Source organism: Emericellopsis atlantica (genome assembly GCF_019669845.1).
Source record: "Emericellopsis atlantica unplaced genomic scaffold F5Z01scaffold_11, whole genome shotgun sequence".
Lineage (NCBI taxonomy): Eukaryota > Fungi > Ascomycota > Sordariomycetes > Hypocreales > Bionectriaceae > Emericellopsis > Emericellopsis atlantica.
In genome coordinates this window covers 639,853-652,730 of record NW_025764713.1, presented here as the reverse complement: position 1 = coordinate 652,730, position 12,878 = coordinate 639,853, and the positions used below count along the sequence as shown (strand labels likewise).

General features: G+C 55.3%; 7 protein-coding genes across 7 annotated transcripts; 3 read left to right on the top strand and 4 right to left on the bottom strand.

The window, feature by feature from the left end:
* Positions 1–13: 13 nt before the first annotated feature.
* Positions 14–1,532, bottom strand: F5Z01DRAFT_653969 (uncharacterized protein). Its single transcript, XM_046263394.1, has one exon. The coding sequence runs from the start codon at positions 1,190–1,192 to the stop codon at positions 191–193; it is 1,002 nt and encodes a 333-aa protein (XP_046119030.1). The 5' UTR covers positions 1,193–1,532; the 3' UTR covers positions 14–190.
* Positions 1,533–1,756: 224 nt separating this feature from the next.
* F5Z01DRAFT_673645 (mitosis protein DIM1) lies at positions 1,757–2,306 on the top strand (the record flags this gene model as incomplete). The annotated part of the gene is made up of 3 exons (XM_046264956.1): positions 1,757–1,820; positions 1,889–1,935; positions 1,986–2,306. The coding sequence occupies 3 exons, from the start codon at positions 1,757–1,759 to the stop codon at positions 2,304–2,306; spliced, it is 432 nt and encodes a 143-aa protein (XP_046119029.1).
* Positions 2,307–2,405: 99 nt separating this feature from the next.
* On the bottom strand, positions 2,406–4,194 carry F5Z01DRAFT_74574 (major facilitator superfamily domain-containing protein). Its single transcript, XM_046266933.1, has one exon. The coding sequence runs from the start codon at positions 4,010–4,012 to the stop codon at positions 2,504–2,506; it is 1,509 nt and encodes a 502-aa protein (XP_046119028.1). The 5' UTR covers positions 4,013–4,194; the 3' UTR covers positions 2,406–2,503.
* Positions 4,195–5,133: 939 nt separating this feature from the next.
* Positions 5,134–7,320, top strand: F5Z01DRAFT_74576 (general substrate transporter). The gene is made up of 3 exons (XM_046266934.1): positions 5,134–5,431; positions 5,488–6,013; positions 6,068–7,320. Exons 1-3 carry the CDS (start codon positions 5,344–5,346, stop codon positions 7,089–7,091), a joined length of 1,638 nt encoding a protein of 545 aa, XP_046119027.1. The 5' UTR covers positions 5,134–5,343; the 3' UTR covers positions 7,092–7,320.
* Positions 7,321–7,466: 146 nt separating this feature from the next.
* On the top strand, positions 7,467–8,982 carry F5Z01DRAFT_653965 (Alpha/Beta hydrolase protein). The gene is made up of 3 exons (XM_046263393.1): positions 7,467–7,846; positions 7,899–8,101; positions 8,155–8,982. Exons 1-3 carry the CDS (start codon positions 7,593–7,595, stop codon positions 8,826–8,828), a joined length of 1,131 nt encoding a protein of 376 aa, XP_046119026.1. The 5' UTR covers positions 7,467–7,592; the 3' UTR covers positions 8,829–8,982.
* A 138-nt stretch (positions 8,983–9,120) lies between these two features.
* On the bottom strand, positions 9,121–11,223 carry F5Z01DRAFT_74546 (uncharacterized protein). Its single transcript, XM_046266932.1, has one exon. It carries the CDS (start codon positions 11,038–11,040, stop codon positions 9,466–9,468), a length of 1,575 nt encoding a protein of 524 aa, XP_046119025.1. The 5' UTR covers positions 11,041–11,223; the 3' UTR covers positions 9,121–9,465.
* Positions 11,224–11,406: 183 nt separating this feature from the next.
* On the bottom strand, positions 11,407–12,801 carry F5Z01DRAFT_681136 (fungal-specific transcription factor domain-containing protein; the record flags this gene model as incomplete). The annotated part of the gene is made up of 3 exons (XM_046265659.1): positions 11,407–12,067; positions 12,126–12,244; positions 12,298–12,801. 3 exons carry the CDS (start codon positions 12,799–12,801, stop codon positions 11,407–11,409), a joined length of 1,284 nt encoding a protein of 427 aa, XP_046119024.1.
* Positions 12,802–12,878: the final 77 nt, after the last annotated feature.

Below are 12,878 nucleotides of genomic sequence, written 5' to 3'. Positions count from 1 at the left end.
AGAAGGTAACGAGCGCGTTCTATTCATTAGTCTTTCGGCGCTTGTTTCAACGGATTCATCGAGGGATGTGTTGTTGTCAAGCATACTACATCTGTGATTGAGCATGCCGGGTGAAGTCAAGTGTGGCAGACGGTGTGACTTGTGACATAAAGGCTCCCTACCCCGTTCCCTCTCTACCTCGACTTCAGTGTCACAAATACGGTTCAAGAACGTCCTGTGTGTGTTTCCAGATCCTTTCCGTGGCCCTCTCCCGCAGGGCCGACAGGACACCCGCATTTAGCGTACAGTCGTTCCTGTAGTTGACAAGAAACAGACCATTCACTAGTTTCCCAAATGTGTTCACGCCAGCCTTGCCCGTCCACGGCACGCCTCCACCACCGTAATATGCACTGGTACTCATGAATAGATGCCGCTGACCAGACTCTTCATCACTGAAAGAGAAGATGCGAATCAGAGGCTCAAGAAACAGCCATGCGAGCCAGGCTTTCCAAGAATTCGGCTCAAAGCCTCTCCTAGCATTGCCCGTGTCCACCCAGCCAGGGTAGGAATGGATAAAAGTCACACCAGGGTTGTCCGCCGCCAATTTATCCAGCGTCGCCGTGTTCATGGTCGCGGACAGCATCTGGGACTTGATAGGCCCAAAGCTGCCAGGCTTTTCCATCGCCAGATCATCCAGGTCAATGCTGGTCGGTCTCTCCATCAGACCACCGCCCAGTACGCTGACGACCCTGGCCGCCTCCGCCTCTCGGAGTAAAGGGAGAAGCTGCAAGACAAACACCATCCGCGAAAAGTAGCCCAAGCTCAGCGTGATTTCGATACCCTCGGTCGTCTCCTCGCGCGGTCCAAAGGGCGCATAGCCCGTGGTGAGGAAGAGTAGATCGACATGGCTCTCTCTGCTCTTGATGACTTCGCACACTCTCTTGGCGTCTGCCAGGAGGGAGACCTCGCCTTCGATCCAGATGACCTCCGCTTTGGGGTTGGCGGATTGCAATTCGTTGATGAAAACATGCGCCCGGTCCTGAGAGCTCTTGCGTCCAATGAGGTAGATACGAGAGCTTGCACCAGTCGCGACAAGAGCCTTGATGGTCAATTGGCCGATGCCAGATGTACCACCGACGAACACGGCGACGCGCGGAGCTGTCGAGTCATTGATGAGTGTGTTGGAGGCTTTGATGTCAGTGTAACGAACCATCTTGGCAACGCAGATACTGAGACGCTCTGTTGTCAGGTATTGAAAAAGTAAAGAGACTCATGAGAAACTGAGAGGCAAATGTGGTAACATGGTCTCATTGATGCAGTGATACAATGAATATATACTTGTATGGTTGAGTGCCATCTCTGAGGCGTAGCCCCCAAAGTCCGCTCATGGACTGGTACTCCGCAACGCCGCAAAGGAGGGGCGAAGTGCTCTCAATAAGATTAGCAGCTCTGCATGCGGACTGAGTCCTAGGGGCAAAGTGCCAGGATGCTCACCTATCCTGGCAATGCTCCGCGATGAAAGCTGCTGTGGTACGGGGTAAGGCGGTTGAAGGAGCTCAGGAGTAGGTGGTTCTGAAAGATCACGTGATCTATGTAATCGTGACTGTGCTTGACCGGCGATACATATACCCGCCCCGCTTCCGTGATGGTGGGGCTCCAACAAGGTAGACGTCCAGCACTTGATCGACCTCTGATTGCTTGACCTCGTTGACGAAACCCACTTCTTCCTCGCAACCGCATCACTCACTTCACTCAGCCTTCACTCAACGCCAACAACATGGGTACCGTAGTGCTTCCGCATCTGAACTCCGGATGGCATGTGGACCAGGCCATTCTATCTGGTGTGTACTCAACCTCCTCCCTCGACGGATGTCCGCCCGCCCCTCAGTCCTACTAACACTCTGTGCAGAAGAAGATCGGCTTGTCGTGATTAGATTTGGACGCGACCACGATCCGGTAAGCTCAAGCGAGTGAACGAGTGTCCAGATCACTAACACGTCTTTTAGGACTGCATGCGTCAAGATGAAGTTCTTTACAAGATCGCCGACAAGGTCAAGTCTTTCGCCGCCATCTACGTCTGCGACATTGACCAGGTGCCCGACTTCAACGTCATGTACGAGCTGTACGACCCCTGCACGATCATGTTCTTCTTCCGCAACAAGCACATGATGGTGGATTTCGGCACTGGCAACAACAACAAGCTGAACTGGGTTCTTGAAGACAAACAAGAGCTCATCGACATTCTGGAGACGGTCTTCAGAGGAGCACGGAAAGGTCGCGGTCTGGTGGTCAGCCCCAAGGACTACAGTACGCGCCACAGGTACTGAGTTGCCCCATTACGGCAAGGAACGAAGCAGCTCGGTGACACCTGTCGTCAAAGCGTGTCAGGGGGGAGGATGCAAGGCAAACAGGCATGTGCAGAAGCACTAGGTACGTGATCAATCGCATTCAATCGGTCAAAAACAATTACTCAAGTTATCATCAAGTGCCACCAACACCATGAATGAGTCAAATTTTGACCCGTCTAGAACGTATAGCGGTAGTCGGCATCCTCCTGTATGATGACCCCCTGCGTCTCGGCCTTTTTGTTTTGGCGCTTGAACCACCACCACATCAGGCCGACCAGGACAATGAGCAGGAACTGCGTCGCAACGGCACACCAAACCCCCGTTCGGTACGTAGGATACTCTGTCTGCATAAAGGTGCACGAAGCGTAGACACCGCCCAGCGAGGCAAACAGCATCTGCACGCCACTGGCGACCGAGCGGCGTGAGTCGCCGCGCACATTATTCGACTGAAAGGCGATGATGGTCGGCAGGTTGCCGTTGCATCCAGAGACACCAAGGAAGACACCAAAATAGCGCACAGCATTGTTGCCGTGGTAGGCCGTCAACAATAGGCCGGTCAAGGTGATGGCCGCGTTGAGCACCATCCACGGCATTCTGAGTCTCGAGCGATCCGCGCACCAGGCAACAGCCAATGTCCAGATAATGCTGAACAGATACGGCGGCGCACAAAGAAGGAAGACCTTGGCTGTCCCGTAACCGAGTGTCGTGAGGATGATTTGGATAAAGTATGCAAAGGCGTAGATTGGCGCACTGCAGCAGAGGAACATGAAGCCATATACCCAAAGCTCCCAGCGTGCCGCATGGTGCAGTACTTTCCGGAACGTCAGGGCGTCCGGCTCAGCGTCGCCCCGATCCCGCTCCACTCGATCGAGTATTGTCTGCAGGTCGTCTTGGGAAAAGGTCGACTTCTTGCCCGACGCCAAGAGCTGGTCTGGGAACGGCAGCGTGAAGGCGTACCCCAAGAAGGCGAAGCCGATGGTGATGGCGCCCTCGATGATAAAGATCCATCGCCAGCCTTCTATCCCATGCGCGCCGTCCAGCTTGATGAGTGCGTACGCCAGGATGTTACCAAAAGCGGACACGAACAGATTGATCATGTACCAGAGCGCCATGCGCTGCTGCACCTCGTAGCGCTGATACCAACTACTGAGCAGGTACATACAGCAAGGCAGGAACCCGGCTTCGAGGATGCCGATGAGCATGCGACAGACGACGATGACGCGCCAATCGTTGGCGAAGCCCATGCCCAGCATGACGCAGCCCCAGCTGAACACCAGGCTGTTGAGCAGCAGCTTTGGGCCCGCCCAACGTAGGATGAGTGTCGTGGGCATTTCGAAGAGGAAGTAGGTGACGAAGAAGATGAGAAGGGCGATGGAGTAGCGGTCGCCAACATCAAAGTGCAAGTCGCTGTCCATGCCGGCGACGCGCGCATTGGACAGGTTGACGCGGTCGAGGCCTGCGATGGAGTAGAGGATGCCCAGGATGGGGATGAGGCGCCAGTCGACCTTGCGCAACAGACGGGCCTCTGCCTTGCGCTGCTCGACGGGGATCTCGCGCTCGTCCACGTGCCGGCTCTGCCATTTGGACTCGAGCTGGTCCCCGGCCATCTCCTTGTCGTCGTTGGACATGGCGAAGGGAACTATGCAAGATGCTTTGGAGGGTTCTGTCTTGCGGACTGTGACCATGTTAAGCTGTTAAGCTTGAATTTATAATGGTCACTGTGGGGGGCAAGTCGGGGGTAACTGATGACGCCGGAAAACGATAACCCTCCATCTGTCATCTCTCACGGCGCCGAAGGTGGGGCCGTAGCGGATGGTCCGCTCCCGAGCCGTAGCCGGAGACAAGCAATGCGACTTCCGCGGTGGCCTGACAGCGAATGCGACGAGCTCGCCGGACATTTTGGAGCGGTGCTCCGCCATGGCTGAATGGCCCGCGGCCTCAATTGCGTTGAGAGTGAGGAGTGGTGCAGTTGGCCGATCCCCGCAAGTGGTCGAGGAGGGGAAGCCCTCGGTTGGCAGGCTCCAGGAAGCTTGTGCGCTGATTGCGCGCTCAGAAAGGCACGACAATATGTCTTTGTACACGATTCAACAGCGATAAGGAGAGAATTGGCCCTCTGTCCCCAGTCGACTGGGCTTGATTGAGCAGATGGGAAGACGCCACCCTGTGCTGTCGAGTGGGCATGTCCAGCACAGGCATGTCTGAGGCATCAGACAGGGCGATCTCCTGAATGTATAATTCCAGATTGACTTGTCTGTTTGTGCGGCCAGAGCCGCCAGAGTCCAGACTGAGCGCAAGCTTCCTCATGTATCGCCTCTCGCGGCCGGACCCAGCAGTCGTTGTCGGTGGGCCGACCTGCTCGGTCAACTTCCGAGTGAGCTTGGGGACGAAGCCACGGCTACCATGCATCACAGAAGTTCGTCGAGCAGACAAAACCCTCATAGGAACTCGATAGTCAACCGCCTCTTTAACAGTGAAGTGGAAGTGTTGCGACTGGTCGTCAATGAGCACCCTAACCCTAGACGGAGCCACCTGTCTGCTGAATCTCGCTCGGACCTTGACCGAAGCCGCTGCTCCTGTCGTCAAGGCTATCGCCATCAGTCAGCCTCATGATAGCACTTTGAACAAACAAGGGACCAGAATATTTGCGGTCGGTCACAGTCCGTGCCAGCCAAGCGGACAGATCGACGTGCAACGGATGACGGCAAGTGGGAATATCGCCCATGTTGCCGGCAACACGGCACCGCGATGGAATACACCTCCCCACTGGCAGAGCTACCCCATGGGCTGTAAGCGACTATGGACACTCCTCCGCATCAAATATACGGGGGGCCATGATTGCAACTAGAGCTGGGCCTCTCTTTGGCAAGGCGGGGACTTGCCACATGTCCAGAAGCTCATAAATAGCATGGCGACCCTCCCGTACCTCAAGCGGTGTCGAATCCCACATCACTCCTGGTGACTTGTCTCGTGTCTTCATCAAAGCCTCCAGCAGTACTCGTACGAGCCATCAGACATCATGGGGTTCTTCAAGAGACCCAACACCCTCAAAGATACGCCGTCCCAGGTCCTGAACTGGAGGCTGGCATGGGGCTCCTTTGTCTTTGGTAAGCCTCCAATAACCCCCCCTTATCCTCCGTCCCATGCTAACGCACCTTGCAAGGCCTGTTAGGTGCCAGTCGTGGCTTGGATGAAGGTCTCGTCGGCGGCATGGTCAGCATGGGAAGCTTCGAGTCGGAATTCGACATTACCTCTGGCTCCGAGAAACACCAGGCAGACGTGCTGTCCAACATCACCAGCATGGTCCAGCTCGGCAGCATCGTCGGCTCGCTCCTCGCCTTCTTCATCTGCGACACCCTCGGTCGCGTGCGCACCCTCCAGGTCCTCTGCGTCCTGTGGCTCGTCGGGTTCATCATCGTGGTCGTCAGCCACGGCAACGTGGGCCAGATCCTGGCCGGGCGCTTCATCGCGGGTCTTGGGATCGGCATGACCGTCGTGGTAGGGCCGACGTACATTGCCGAGGTGGCGCCCAAGTCGGTTCGCGGTACGCTCACGAACATCTTTGCCGGCTCCGTCTACCTGGGAGCCACGATTGCCTTCTTCAGCAACTGGCGTGCCTCGGTCAACATCAGTGACGACTCGCGCTGGCAATGGGTCGACCCGCAGATGGCCCATATTGGTTTTGCAGGGTGCGTTGCATCTTTTGGTGTGCAGGTCTGACTATTCTGACTGACATCTCGCAGCTTCTTCCTCCTCATGTCCTTCACCGTGCCCGAAACCCCGCGCTTCTACACCATCAAGGGCCAAGACGAAAAGGCCCTCGAAACTCTCGCCAAGCTGCGCCAGCTCGACGTCGACCATCCCTATCTCCAGTCCGAGATTATCGCGATTCGGCAGCAGCTCGAGATGGAGCGCGAAGCCACGCACGGCGTATCCCGCTGGGGCAAGCTTCGCGAGATGTTTCTTGTCCCAGCCAACCGCTACCGCTTCATGCTCGGCCTGATGGCCCAGGTGCTGGGCCAGTGGTCCGGCGCCAACTCCATCACCATCTACGCGACGCAGTTCTTTGGCGTGCTGGGCAAGTCGGGCCAGTCGGAAAAGTTGCTGGCCAGCTGCGTCCTCGGCGTCGTGAAGCTGACGTCTGCGTACATGTGCGCCTTCTTCCTGATTGACTTTATCGGCCGTCGTCGCTCCCTGTACATGGGCATCTCGATCCAGACGTTTGCGCTGCTGTACATTGCCATCTTCCTCGGCGTCGTGGGCACCGAGCGGATCGAGTCCAAGGACCTGACGGCGGCCCAGCACCATGGCGCCGTGGGGGCCATTGCCATGATCTACATCTCGGGCATCGGCTGGACCATGGGCTGGAACTCGTTCCAGTACCTCGTCAACGCCGACATTTGGTCCCTGCGCCTGCGTGCGCTGGGCAGCTCCATGGTCATGTGCCTGCACTTTGTGAACCAGTTTGGGAACACCAAGGCGGTGCCGTCCATGCTGATTACCATGCAGAGCTCGGGCTTCTTTGCCTTTTGCACGGCCGTCTCCGTGGCCAGTATTGTCTTTGTGTGGTTCTTTGTGCCGGAGCTGGCGGGACGGTCCTTGGAGAGCACGGACGCGCTCTTCTCCCTGCCCTGGTGGAAGATTGGTCGGTATGGCGCCAAGCTCACACCGGATACGGATCCTCTCACTGCGGAGAGGGACGGGAAGATGGATGAGGATGAGAAGAATGGGGTGCAGATGGTGGAGTATGGGCGAAGTGCGGTCTAGACCAAGAGAAGGCTGGATGTCCAGAGCAGCTGGGCACCGAGATGAACGCGGCTCTGAAATCACGAGCAGCTTTTGAACGACTATGATTGCTGGTTAGCACCGCATTCATTGTTCTCGTGCACTGTTGGACGCTCGAAGCGTGGTGAGCGCCCTGATCCTAGTAGCCAGCCTAATGTGATCAAACCTCAACTGCCAATCAGTCTCTTTATAATTGTTTTATTGCACCAAAAGGCATAGTATTTTCTATGACATTGGCTGGGAATACAGAATACCATTTGATTTTAAGAAGGCGACTGCAAGTAGACTCGATCTAGTAGTACTGGGACTGACCCCCGCAGGCTTCATTCAACTGGACCACATGGTCTGCTGCCTGCATGTCAGCATCCGGCCCGGTGCACGTCGTCAGCTTCATGCTCCCTTCATCCAAGCACCCTCACTCTCGACCAGTACTGCCTACAGCTATCAGATTGATTCCTCATTTGCTCGATCAACTTCATCACCATGGACACCGCGCGCACGCCGCGCGATGAGGCAGCGGAGTATATCGCCAATCGGCGCTTTCATCAATCTGTCACCCTTCCCGCGCGCGATGGCCACAAGAAGATGCTGATCAGCTACGCGGAATACGGCTATGAGGGCGACGCAAACACCCCCACAATCTTGTTCACGCCTGGGATGTTCGGGTCGCGATACGTGGGCATGTTTATGCATGCGATTGCGGCCAAGAACAAGGTCAGGGTGCTGGTGCCGGACAGGTAACTCCTCCTCTCCCTGACACACTAATCCCCCAAAGCTCATTTATATCAGGTTCGGCTTCGGTGAGACGAAGAACGTACCATTGGAATCTCGTATCAGTGCCTGGACGGCTGCCATGCCCAGGTTCCTCGAGGCCCTGGGCATCAAGCACGTCGCACTCTTGTCGCACAGCGCTGGCACCATCTACAACCTGAATCTCCTATGGCACCACCGAGAGGTACTGCATCCGACACGTCCGATGATCTTCTTTCTGGGTAAGAAACTACGTCTCTCCCACTTGATGAAGCGCAGCTGACATGTGCCCTAGCCCCTTTCGTGGACGTCGCCCACTCCAAGGTACCCATGGTCCTCGCTCTTCAGAAACTACCCGAGATGTCGTTTGGCTACTGGAACAAGATGGCCAGCTTCTTCGCTCTCAAAGCCTCTGTCATGGTTGGATTCTCCTCGGGACTGCTCGCCCAGTTTGCGGGAGCCCTCTCGCCTGGGAACGATGAACCCTCGGCACGGGAGGCGAACATGAAGGTCATAGAGAGGGACTATGGCTTGGGGGTAGACTTGCAAGTTGTACTGGAGATGGCCGTCACCCGGGGCTTGTTTGCGGAGGACACCGTGGGCGCGAATCACGAGGCGCTCGTTTGCCTCAAAAAGGGATCAGGCGCGTTCTGGGCCGAAGCGGATGATATGGCCGTGCTCATCGACAAGTTGGCCGTGCGAGAGAGGGAAACACGGGTTGAGGGACGAGCAGCGCTTCGTGTTGGGATATTCTTTGCCGAGACTGATGCCATGACGGGGAAGACAGGACAGGAGTACTTTCAGTCTTGCTGGAAGGGGGAGAATGGGCAGTACGAGGGCTGTTTCGATGTCAAGATCAAGACCATTGACAAGAGTGATCACGATAGCGTGTTACGAGCTGCGGAAGCGTTGGTGGATGTAATCGAGTCGGTCGCGGAGGTAGGCATGCAGGGTGGAAGCATCGAATGAGGCTCGTTGTGTATGCTGCTTGACTTCCTCTAATGCGATATGAGAAGGTTCCTGTAATAAGCCCATCTGATTATCCCCTACCGCTAAGGTAAGAAACATAACGTTAACTTGAGACATCATAATGCTGCCTTGTCTGATGCGGAGTCCTTGTGCTACACATGAAGTCTTTATTGACTAAAGTACTATATCTACTTAATATTAATATAACGTTTGTATGAATACTAGGTCTACGATTCTATAGTTCATGAGCATTGGGCCTATTAGCATTAGGTCTCTCCTTATCATTGAACGTGCAATTTATATGTATCGGCTATCCTTAGAGCCCTATCTTGTACCCGTTTTCCGAACAATAAAGTAAACCCTAACAAGGGCTCAATTTATCGGATGAAGCACCTTACCTAATTCACTCGTAGATAGGCATGGAGCTAGTTGCCTTCCGCTCACCTGGCATCATCTTCACAATCATTCCCAACCTTTCCGCTCCCCCAAACCCATCCACAACAACAAAAGAGCAACAACTTTTTCACAATGGCCGCAGCCCCTGAATTTTTCGAATTTGGCTTCAGCCTGCCGACGCTCGCGCTGCTCGCAATTGCACTGTACTTGTACAAGACGCACCAGCTGCGAAAGCGTACCCTCAAGCTCCAGGAGCAGAAACTCGGTATGTCCCCCAGCCGCATGCTCCCCTACCGCCGCTGCGACATCCTGAAGCTAACCATACTATGTGCCAGCTCTGATCGAGCAGGCTGATCCAACCGACACTAATAGGCTTCTTTATGTGCCAGAAGTACCGGAAGGTCAGGGACAGAACCCCCTTTCTGAGGCGCCACATATATGCTGCACCGCACTCGCGGCATCTGATAAAGTTCTGCCGTGCACACATACAGGTGGTCACTTGTCTCGGTCTGTTTGTCCTCATATTTAATCCGCAGTTGACCCCTGCTTCGCTCGCCACGTTGGCATAGGTCAGAAAACATTCGCATATTCCGCTCTGGATAAAATCCCGAATCTCCCTTTCTGGTGACACGTGGGGACATATCTTTCGATCCTTGAGTGCCACCAGTACCCGCTCTGCAACAGTATCTCTGAGAGCTTGTAAAGACGGCGGCAACATTGTATGTACGTAGAGGAGTGGTAGGTCCCATCCATATCCGATGTAGAGCCTGGAGCGTGGACCTGGAGCCTCACTGTGCGCGATGAGCTTCGGCATTGCCGTTCCAACCAACGGCAGGTGCTGACTGTATGGCATGTGCGACTGGTGTGGACAGAAGCGGCCATGGTCCACAGGAGCTCCTATCGAGGATTCACGCCTCGCTTTAAGCTCCTCCATGTGCCGCCACATTGTGGGTGCATTCTTGGCGTCCTGGCCATTGCTGTGGTCGCAAATCGACACCTCGCCCTGGCGCCCGATACAGAGCAGCCGACCTCCCTCCCGGTCGTGCCTCTCCCTATCCTCCGGCAGAAACATGTAGGACCTGTGGGTCTCTTTGCAGCCCACGCAGTAGCGCGCCGAAAGCAACTTCTGCCACTCCCTCGCTAGGTTGCCGCTTTGAAAAACGTACCGGCACGAAGAACAGTGCAGATATTGGAAGAGACGAACTCCACGGAGGTAGAGCTCCCCGCGATTCAAGCGAGACAGATCAAAGCTCTTGTGGCATCTGTATGACTCGGATGGGACGTGAAAAGACGCAAAATGCTCCTTGTCAAACAAGGACATGAAGACGGCCGAGGTCTGCCGAAGCCAGTGTAACGATAGCGGCGATGACTTGACATGCTGCATGATTAAGAGCTGGATCTCCGTCGGCATGTCCAAGAGTCTGCTCCCACGTGTGCTCGCCCCGGTCGACGCAGGACCTAGGCTCGAATCGTGTAAAGTAATCCCCTCAAACGACAGCCAAATGTCTTCTTGACTGTTCTCTGTCACAGCACTCTGGCCTCTTGAAGCGAGCAGGCCATGGTCGATGAGGTCTTTCTCCTCGATCCTCCGACTGGGACTTGTGTTGGGGATCTGGTCCTCTGATCTGGGAGGCGAAACAGGACGTGTGAGGTCGCCCAGTCGACGACACAGCAACCGCGAGGAGCTGAGAACAGGAATTTCTGGAGCCGGCTCTCCATGGCACACATATAGTGAGGGAGCACCATGGAGGTGCAGTTCTTCGCTGTACTCTATGAAATGCTGCGTGTCAAGATCCTCCCACTTTTGCCACATCATGGTACTGGTAGCGATGTTGATGGTGAAACAGCTCTTTAGGCCTGGCTGATAGTGATGACGGGAAGTTGTTGAGTTCGGCGCGGAGAAGGGGGTTGTGATGATATGAAAGGGGGCGACGACAAAGTAGGTGTAGGAAGAAAGAAGGTGGGTTCAATTCCACCGTGCGTCGATGAATTATAAACACTCCTAATTTAAAGCGCGCGGTTGTGCTAGAAGAAGGTTTGAGCAGGTGATGCGTCCATCAGAACTCAAAAGAGCTCGATCAAGTGGCAGGCTGCGGCACCTTGTGTTATTGCCTGGTACATGTAGACACGTGTGCATTCTGCACTCTTGGGAACTCAAAATCGCCTCTTGACGAGGGATCGGCTACCCCAGCATAATGGTACGTCCAAACACGTCGATGGCAGACGACCCACGACGGCCATGGTCCTTCCAGACATATTCCAGCGCCTCCAGTGCATTACTGAAATGTCGGCATCCGACGGCTCGCAAAGCCGTGTTCAAGCGACTTCGTATCCACGCCTTCTCTTCCAATGCTTGCGCATCCAATGCCACCCCGACCTGAAAGATCGGCCACAACAGAGAGTAGCTCCAAGAGGTGGCGGGTGGGATGCGTTCCGCGTGCTCGAGGACTTGGCTGACCAGTGTCTGTGTCCCTGTATCGTCTCCCCGTTCGACGTGTGGGAATAGTCGTTGTGCATATGCCATGATGCCGAGGCGCCAAGCTTCAATCATATGCTCGCGCGGGCCGTCGAGTTCCTGCTGAGGCGGGCTCATCCTCCGCAGGCGGCTCATCAGGCATTCTGCCTTCTCCAATGCCCCCTGGCTTACAAATGCGCTGTTGGACTGCATCTTGTGGAGCATTGAGATATCCACGAGCATCTCACACAGATCCACGGGGCACGGAAAGACGTCATAGCTCCATTCTCGTTTACCATGGCTCAAGAAGCGTCCAAGGGCCGTCTTGAGCTCCTCCACGGTAAAATATGGTAACCGCGTGGAAGTTGTCGAGATGATAATGTCGAGCCTAATGCAGCGTCTCGTTAGGCAAGGAAGGATTTCCACACAAATGTCCATTTGCTTACCACGCGAGCCGCTGCTCGAAAAAATATCTGCTCCTTGCACTGTCCACCTGCCGATCACGTATGATGCCGACTGCGGCTTTTAGGTGTGTCTCGAACTCGAAGCAGTCTCCCGAACACATCTAAGTTATCGTTAGTTACGTTCTTCGACAGCCCATTTCTAGCCAAGCCTTACGTCGAGCTGGGCCAGCATGACTATGCTGGCTAAAGTGGCTTCATCAGTTGGTAGGACAGGGTCATTGAGCCTCTCTCTTAGCAGATGCGTGGCTCGCACACGCAGAGACAAGCTCTTCTGATCGAGGACCGCGTCCAAAGTACGGGCTGCGATGTGGGATGCAGAAGATGCGGCGATGGCGTAGCGGATCGGAGGAACAGTATCAACCAGCGGAAGGACATATTGGAAATATCGGTTACGACCGACGCCGTCACTGACGTGTCGGCCCCTGGATACATGTCCAGCGCCTGTTCGACTGCCGTGGATGGAATTCGAGGCGGCTACTGGGATGGACTGTCCAGCAAGCTTTCCACGCGCCGCGACGCCTGGCCATCGCGTAACATAGCCCTCGCATTCAACCCCTCGACGCTTGCAGCTGAGGCAGGTCGGAAGAGTGCGGTCACATTTCCGACCTCGTCGACGGCACACCTTGCAGGCGGTGCCGTGGAGTGCAGCGGGACTCATGAGGTGATGGTCGCTGTGTGTGTTCTGTTGAGTTCAAGTTGATGAGAGGAGCGAAGAGGGCGGAATGGTTCGATGAG